Source organism: Gossypium raimondii, chromosome 13 (assembly GCF_025698545.1).
Source record: "Gossypium raimondii isolate GPD5lz chromosome 13, ASM2569854v1, whole genome shotgun sequence".
Classification (NCBI taxonomy): Eukaryota; Viridiplantae; Streptophyta; class Magnoliopsida; order Malvales; family Malvaceae; genus Gossypium; species Gossypium raimondii.
Window position 1 is genome coordinate 17,161,780 of NC_068577.1, and position 8,718 is coordinate 17,170,497.

Here is an 8,718-nt window from a genome sequence, read left to right on the forward strand (position 1 = left end):
AATAGTTTAAAACCTTTGTAAATGGACCCCAAAAAATATTGTAAACGGAAATATAAATATGCAATGATCATAATATGGGTTCATTTACCAATAAAAGCTTAATTTTTTATAAATTTATCAAAATGGGCCCGGTATTTTATTATTTACCGGAATAGACCATTTTCCGGCAAATCGCGTCTACGTCAGCGCGATGTCAGGGGACGTGCCAAGAAATCGCGGCCACGTCAAAGCGCTTTGTTGACGTGGCAACAAATCGCCCCCTCGTGGACGCGATTTGCTGCCACGTCAGCAAAGCGCACTGACGTGGCCGCGATTTCCTGACTTGTAGGTTTTTGGATTTTAGGGTTTAGGGTTTTTAGGATTTTTAGGGTTTTGGAGAAAAAAGTAAACAAATAAGTCGCGTCCACGTGTACGCGCTTCTTTATGGAAACATTTGCTCTTGAATCTACAAATGTTGAGCATGCATTCACTGAAATACTAACTCAAATACATCATGTGATCAGTCGAAAAGCACTCAAAGGAGGGAATGATCAAACAACATTGCCCAAGGGGCAAACCATCAATGTCGGCTCTCGGGATGGTGTTTCAGCTGTGAAGAAAGACGGCTGTTGTTCTGCATAATTGTTAGATGATTCCGAGTGTCCAAATTTGCTTCCTCATTAAGCACAAGCTTTCCTCACCGTGATCTTTCTCGAGATCTTTTGTTGAAGACGAAGAAATCACAGCATTCCAGGGATTTTCTTATAGTTTGTTCAGACAGATCTAGTTTTAGCATTTTAAATGATTTTCATTAGTTGTGGAGAATAAATTTTAAATTAGCTATCATAATGTTTTGTATTTTCAAAGGAGTATTTTATGTAATATAACAAATAAATAGGGATAATTTAGGTATTATAAATAATTTAAATAATTTAGTGTAACTATTTACATGAAATTTCATTAGATGGGCAAGTCGCGCTGACGTGGACGCGATTTGCCGGAAAAGGCCCATTCCGGTAAATAATAAAATACCGAGCCCATTTCGATAATTTTAAAAAAAAATAGGCTTTTTTTGGTAAATTGCCCCATAATATGTATCAAATTAAAAAAAAAACCTATCAAATTTATTTCTAAGAGTTTAAGCTAAAAAAAATCTTATATGTAAAAAATATTCTTTAAAAATGCAAAAAAATCATGTAAGTATCAGTATTAAATTTGTATTCAATTAAGCCCCTGTCACTAACTAACATAATTAATTAAGCCCTTTTGTTAATAATTCCCGTCAATGACCACGTTGACCATTAAAATAAATTGATAGGCCAATCTAATGGTGACACGTTGGTTTAATCTAATATTTTTCCCATAACAAATGATTAAAAATCATAGAAATTTATAAAAGAAAATAAAAATATTAAATATTAAAAATATTAATATTGATATAAACTTATTAAAATTAAAAATATATAAAAACTTATAAATATTATAAAATTATAAAAAAATATGAAATTAATAAAACTTATTTGAAATATTTAAAATTTAAAAAAATATTAGAATTATTAAAAAATAATAAAAATATTAAATTGATATAAACTTATAAGAATTATAAAAAAAAATCATAAAACCTTAAACTGAATTGGTTAACCTGAAATCGACAAGGTATCAATTCGGGGAAAGCCATTAGATTGGTTGACTTGGGAACTGGACAGTTGAACCAATTTTTTTAATATTTTTATCAAACCAAAATTTCATTATCTAACTATTAGCATATGCCAGAATGAAATATTCTAACCAATGTTTTCAGAACTAGACCAGTGGTTGAACCGATCAGGCTACTGGTTTACTAGTTCGACTAACCCGTGTAGTTCAATTAAATAAAATATTAAAAAATATTAAAATTAATAAAAATTGATTCAACCTTCCAGTTCTCAAGTCAACCGATCTAATGGTTTTCTCCAGATCGATACCCTTATCGATTTTGGTCTAATCGGTCCAATCGACTAATCCATTCATGTTCAAGTTTTTATGATTTTTTTTATAATTTTTATAAATTTATATGAATTTTAATATTTTATCATTTTTATGATTTTTATGTAACTTTAATATGTTTTTATAAAAAATAAATATTTTTATTAATTTTATATTTTTATAATTTATTAGAATTTTATAATTTTTAAGTTTATATAAATTTTCATATTTTTAATATTTAATTTTTTTATATTTTTATTTTAAAATTTTGTTTAATATTTATAATTATTATTTAATCATTTTTATGAGAAAAATATTAGATTAAACTAGAAGCTACCATGTGTCTCTATTAGATTGGCCCGTCAATTTATTTTAACAGTCCACGTAGTTAATGACAGAAATCATTAATGATAATTGATTTTTTTTTTTTACATAAAGGAAAAAAAAACAGAAGAAGAAGGAGAATAATACAAATAAAAAGCAAGGATGTGGTAGGAAAAAGAAATGGCAGTTGGCTTGGGTACAGTAAAAAGTTCTAATCTTTTATATAATTATAGATGTTAAATGGCAGGATTGGATAAAATGTGATGCATGGGTTTCTTTTCAATTCAGAATAAACATAATTGATGTACCCGAAACTAAATATTCAATTTATTCTTGGCCAAATTAAATACAAAACATTACGCACATAAAATCGACCGGCTCTAGCTTAATTCAACTCATATTTTACTCAACATATAAACAGGATTATGTCACTGTCTATTCTCTCAAGATATCATCCATGTTTACAGCTGAAAATGATCAAATTTAATAATAAAAAAACATTCCAAAGAGACCACAAACATGTGCTTCACTTTGTGCATCAACCAAATGATTATTTTGATTCAGTCTATTCCTGGTTAAATTGAATTAATCCATCGTACATCCTCCAGCATTTATATATTCATATAGTTTAATTATCATGTTATAAGAACTACTGTCTTTCCTTGACTACCATATATGTAACATATATGCCTCGATTTGATCTATTGTATGAAGCCATTGGAGGAGGAGACTAAAGCTGAAAAAAATATGAAGACTGTAGCAGCCAAGCAGCCTTCTTCATTGGCTTGTATTAAGTTCTGGGTAGTTGTAACCTTAATCATGCTACTTATCCTTTGGGTCTTTGCTATGCAGTTGGCAACCCTTGATGATAAAATCATGGTGCCAAAATCTGCATTTTATATCCCATATGATTTCCCACCTCAAAGTAACTGCTAACTGTTCTTGATAATTGTGTTGTGTAATGATGGAAATGAAATTTGTTGTAATTTGGTCATTGCAGGGGTTTATAAAAACAATGGATATCTAATTATTTCACCTAACGGAGGATTGACTCAGAAGAGACTTGGGGTGAGTAAACGAAAACATGTTTGAGATTCATAGTAGTATTCAGATTCCCCTTACATGCATTTTTTTTTTTTTTTGTTCATTGCAAGATATCTGAACGTCACACTAATTGTTCCTAAATTTGCTCATGGCACATACTGGAATGATACCAGGTAAAACCTTTCAATCGGTTGATGTGCTCACTCTTCAGCCACCATTGCATCAACCTGTTCACTATTATCCTGACATTTTTTTTTTAATTATGGCAGCAAATTTGAAGATATTTGTTATGTGAATCATTTCATTACATCTCTGAGAGACGAGGTTAAAGTACTGAAAGAGTTACCTCCAGAACAGAAGAGAAAAGCAGAACCTGAACCGCTTTATTATATGTTTCCAATGTATTTTGGTAGCTTAGAATATTATCTTCAAAGGGTTGGTTCCCATTTTCCCGACCTTTACACCAAGATTTCTTGCTTTTGACTCAACTTTATTTCAACAACTAGTATTGATATAAATTTGTTTACAGATCCTTCCTCAGATACAATAGCATGAAATTTTGCTGTTTGCTCATACTGATGGCAGGCTTGCCAATAATGGGTTGCCTATAGAGCTCCAATGATTGCAGTGTCGTGTGAACTACGAAGCATTGAGGTTTACTCAACCGATCCAGGAAACCGGAAGAAAAATTGTTAACATCTTGAGAGAAAAGGGTCCTTTCTTGGATCTTCATCTCAGGTACGAGAAGGATATATTGGCATTCACCAGTTGCAAACAAGGTTTAACGAAAGAAGAGGCTGAAGACGTAAAACAAATGAAGTGAGTAATCGTGTTCAGTATGTTTGTGACTGCGATAAACACAGGAACCAAAAATAAAAAATGCAGATATTTGATCTAACAATGTTAGTTTTCAGATATTCCCAAGATGGACGGCGACATAAACCGATTGCTTCAAATAAGAAACGCAAACATGGATTGTGCCCTTTAACTCCGGAGGAAACAGCTCTAGTATTACAAGCATTAGACATTGATAAGAACATCACAATTTACATTGCAGCCGAAGAAATATACAATAAAGAGAAGAGAATGGCAGACCTTGTAGCAACTTATCCAAATCTGGTCAGTAGTTCAAAAATCAATGAAAAACAAACATTTTTTTTACATTGAATTCTAAGCCAATTTATCATGTTTCATTGCTTTTCCTTAAGGCAAACATTAAACCCAGAAGAGCTTGAACCTTTCATGGAACATGCAGATCAGATGGCTGCAATGGATTATATTGTAGCAATAGAAAGTGATATTTTCATGCCTACTTTTGTCGGGAACATGGCAGTAGCTGTCCAAGGCCATCGCGGGCATTCACTTCTAACCCTTCTTCTGACTATGAAGTTTGCCCGATTCCACCATGTCTTTACATATTGCAGTTCATGTTTCTTCATTTTCTGCAGATACTTGGGATTTAAGCCAAACAATTTCACTGGACAGAAAGCTTTTGTTCAGTCTAATTGAAGAATACAAGAATGGGACGTTGTAGGATGAGTTTTCTTTGTTAGTGAAGAAAATCCATGAAGATCGTACAGGAAAACGAGCAAAGAGAAAGGAGAATCCAGATCATGCCAGACAAGAAGATTCTTTCTATTCTAATCCTCAGGACAGTTTGCCAACATTTGCTTCTACCATCAACTAATACTTGATAAACCTTAAGATCATATGCATATATATATTTGTTCCATTGATATGCAACATCCTAAAGTAATCTTGTTGTGTTTACACATACACCATATTTTAGGACTTGAAAGATCAATCAAACAGTAATACTACTTTTTTTGTTTTGATCCATTATGTAGCTATTTATATCAAAATGTATGATACATCCATGATAAAAAAAAGGTAAACGCCTTGACATCACCTTAACAGAATTCTAATGAACCACCCCCATGAAAATACACATAATCTAAGGGGGACTACTCTTACGACAAACAATGATCGATACTTGGACCTCTAGAAAAGAACCAAAACTGCAGCATATACAATAACCAAATGAAACCAAGATGAAACAGGAAAGAAAGATCAGGTGGGATAACCGAGTTGAAATGAACTTTTATGGAACCCAGGTGCCGGTCTTATTTCTTCAGTCGCTTTTGAGCATTATCAGAATCCTCTCCACTGCTCACATCTCTAAGATGGGTCATCGCCTGATGGGGGCAATTATGTGGTTCCTGTAAACATTATAGTAAACAAATAAAAACCAGCACAAGTTTATACAAATCTATTATTGTATATTGACTAATTTCGTCGAGAAAGTTGTAGAAGTTTTAACAAAGAACATCAGACAATTGTCGATAAACCCGAGAGCAGAACCAACCGAGAAAAGGAGACCAAGATTTTTCTTTGTTTCAGTCGTACCTTAGCAGATAGCCCTCTATTTGCATGTTTTCCAAGATCAATCTGCACTGACATGTTGGCCTGTGACAAATCCAAACCTGAGCCTTGAAGTGCTTGTGCCAGAGCGCTCAATAAGCTGGTCAACATCAAAATCCATAAACATATTATCAGCTTATATTCAGTACCCTAAACCTAAATGGAATTTTGTTTAAGTTAGAAAAGTATTAGATAAGGTCTTAAATATATAAAATACAGTAGTGAAAGAAGATATACCCACCCTTGAGAGTAGACACTAGAGATGCTAATTGTTCCTCCTTCAATAGTCAGATCCTCCTGTTGATTGATCGGTATATCATTGCCAACAAGACACTCAGTCGATTGAGTCTCAGAGACTGGTCTCTGAAGGGGATGCACAAGCACATTCTCACCTTGGATGGGCAGATGGGTTCCGTTGTTTGCCAACTCAGTTTGGCAATCCATAGTTTTGGATGTAACATATCTGATTGGATCAGTTTCTACAGCATTCGGCCCACTTGTGATCACCGTGGGGTTAATATTGGTGTTATTCTCATCAAACTTCCGAGCAAATGTTGCCCCTGGGCCAGAACCGTTTTTAATAGCTTGTGGGTGACCAACGAGACTCTGAACATGCCAGTGACTATTTCTCTATTACCGCAAGGAAGAAGTCAGTCATTATTCAGAGTTTTAATACCTCAAATAAGAAGGCACCATATCCAGAGGCTTTGTTCAAGAGAAACTACATTATTAATAAAAGAAATTAACACCTCGAAAGTAAGCAATATAAAGCACCGAAACACAGCGGCAATTATGAGCAGATAGATTTACGCATTAAATTATTGAAATAATTAATATAAAATAAAAAAATTCAGTAATATACATCAAATAAATCGAGTATGTTATCTCATTACTGCAACAAAAAGTTGCAGCAATAATTAAAACATTGGTTAAGAAATTTGTTGCTTCTGAAACTGAATTTCCCATCGGAAGTAAAAAGAAAGGTATAGATACCTAATAGCTTAATGAAGAGGTTAAACACAAATAATACCAAAATGTCTAAGGTAGATACCTAATAGCCTAATGAAACTACAAATTAACCACTCCAACCAAAAACAAAAACATACTATTTAAACCTCAAGATAGAAAACGTACTACTCAAACATACCCATGGCATTAGTTTCGCCGGCTCAGAACTCCATCCCTGGTATGAATCCTCATATTTTTGAACCTTCTCCTGTAAATATTGAACATACTCTATCACCTACAAAAGAACATCGTTCGAGTCCATAAAAATTTTATGCGGAATTTTCTCAAAAGGTAAACAACTAGATAAAATAACATAGTATGGTATTTTCTTATTTACACATTCATGACATACCTCTAGCAGGAACGAAGCCGTATCTCTCTTTTGATCAGTGTTTGGTATTAAATCTCTCAATCTTTGAAATCTAAAAGCATCAGAGAACTATTATTGTTCACAAAATTTAAGCAAGCATCGTAAATTCACAACCTCTGTTGAATGCATAGAACATCAATAGTAATTCCATAGCATTTAACTCAATGCTAGAAAAGGACCAATAACAGCTTAATTTAAGGAGCCATTTCAGGTTAAACACCTTATAAACTAAACCATTCTTTTAAACTGATTCATAAGCACCTCCAGTTCCTAATGCAATCGAATAGCTTAACACATCAATAAATGCAGTCAGTTAGCTAGACAATCTACTTCCTTTTCAATCATCAATATTCCCACAACCTACCCCAACCCCTAAGCTAAAAATGTTCAAAACTTTCTAAGCCTCAACCTACCCCACCCCATTATAATCAATGGTTTATGCAATTACCAGAAATTTAACTTGATAAACATACAGAACTACTAAGAAAAGAGAAGCAAATACCTTTCATTAATCTTACTCCTCCGCCTCTGCTCCGTGACAGAATGTTTTGAACGTATAGCGTTAGCCTTATCATTGTTTTTCCCATCTGCTTCCACACCCCCAGAATGTATATAAAACAAAACCGGAACAGGAACCAAAAAAAAAACCCAGAATTCCAAATACAACAAAAGTAAAAGAAGAATACCCTTTTCAAGAAACAATCATGTAGAAATATACAATGAAAGAAGAAAGGGGAAAAGGGAGATCTGGGCATGAAGAGTGGGATCCAATCTAATAATATACCTTTGTTGGTGGTGCTATTGTTGTTGGGGTTGAAAGACATAGTTTGATTTGAAGAAAAGCCTCCTTTTTTGGAACCAAATTCTTCTTCCTCGTACTCTTCCTCCTCTTGACTTCCCTTTCCCGTTCTCATTTCTTTTTCCTCCTCCAGATATGACAAAGAATATATATACACACTATAAAGAAGGTAAAGATAGTGAAAAGAAAGAAGACAATTTGCTGGAATTAATAGATAAAAGGAACGGAAAAAAGTGAAGGAATTTGGAAAGAAAATGAGATTGGAAGAACAAAAATTATGGAACTCCTTTTGTTGGTTGGTTCCCAGCGACGAGAACAGTGTGTGTGCTTAAACTAGTTTCTTTCTCGCCCTCAAATCACGTAATTTTCCACTAAATACTTATAATTTATATAATTAATAAATAAAAATAAGTAAACTGCCTCTTAACTCTAGTTAAAATTATGATTCAATCATCCAACACTTGTCACTAACATTACCAGTTTAATACAAACGATCACCTATTTGTTTATTAGAGTATTATGAGTAAGATGTTGCACATTAATTTTGTCACCTAATTTCCACTTGGATTACCAAGTAGTAGTCACCAAACCTTCTCTCTCTCAGTTTCTTTGTTTTTCCAGTCATGAAATGAGAGTTGCAACATCAAGGGATCAAGGAACTCACCAAAGCCATGACTATATCAGAGTCCTTAATTGAGCTTGTTCTAAGAAAAATTAAATTCGAGTCTTCCAATCCAGGGGAGAAGGGCAATGGTGGGGAAGACCATAAGGAAGAATAGGTTAAAAACAACAATGGTGGAAATGGTGG

The 8,718-nt window shown here is 33.4% G+C and overlaps 1 protein-coding gene and 1 pseudogene across 2 annotated transcripts; one reads left to right on the forward strand and one right to left on the reverse strand.

Annotated features, from left to right (window-relative positions):
• Positions 1-2,976: 2,976 nt before the first annotated feature.
• LOC105783568 (rhamnogalacturonan I rhamnosyltransferase 1-like) lies at positions 2,977-4,999 on the forward strand (annotated as a pseudogene).
• A 96-nt stretch (positions 5,000-5,095) lies between these two features.
• Positions 5,096-8,272, reverse strand: LOC105783567 (transcription factor BIM2). Of its 2 annotated transcripts, none has more exons than XM_012609109.2 (7): positions 7,896-8,272; positions 7,614-7,698; positions 7,094-7,163; positions 6,881-6,949; positions 5,975-6,363; positions 5,719-5,833; positions 5,096-5,531 (listed from the first exon to the last, which is right to left on the reverse strand). In XM_012609109.2, exons 1-7 carry the CDS (start codon positions 8,023-8,025, stop codon positions 5,436-5,438), a joined length of 954 nt encoding a protein of 317 aa, XP_012464563.1. In that variant the 5' UTR covers positions 8,026-8,272; the 3' UTR covers positions 5,096-5,435. The 2 variants fall into 2 exon arrangements, with proteins under 2 accessions (XP_012464563.1, XP_012464562.1); XM_012609108.2 differs by having other exon boundaries at positions 6,881-6,976; positions 7,896-8,271.
• Positions 8,273-8,718: the final 446 nt, after the last annotated feature.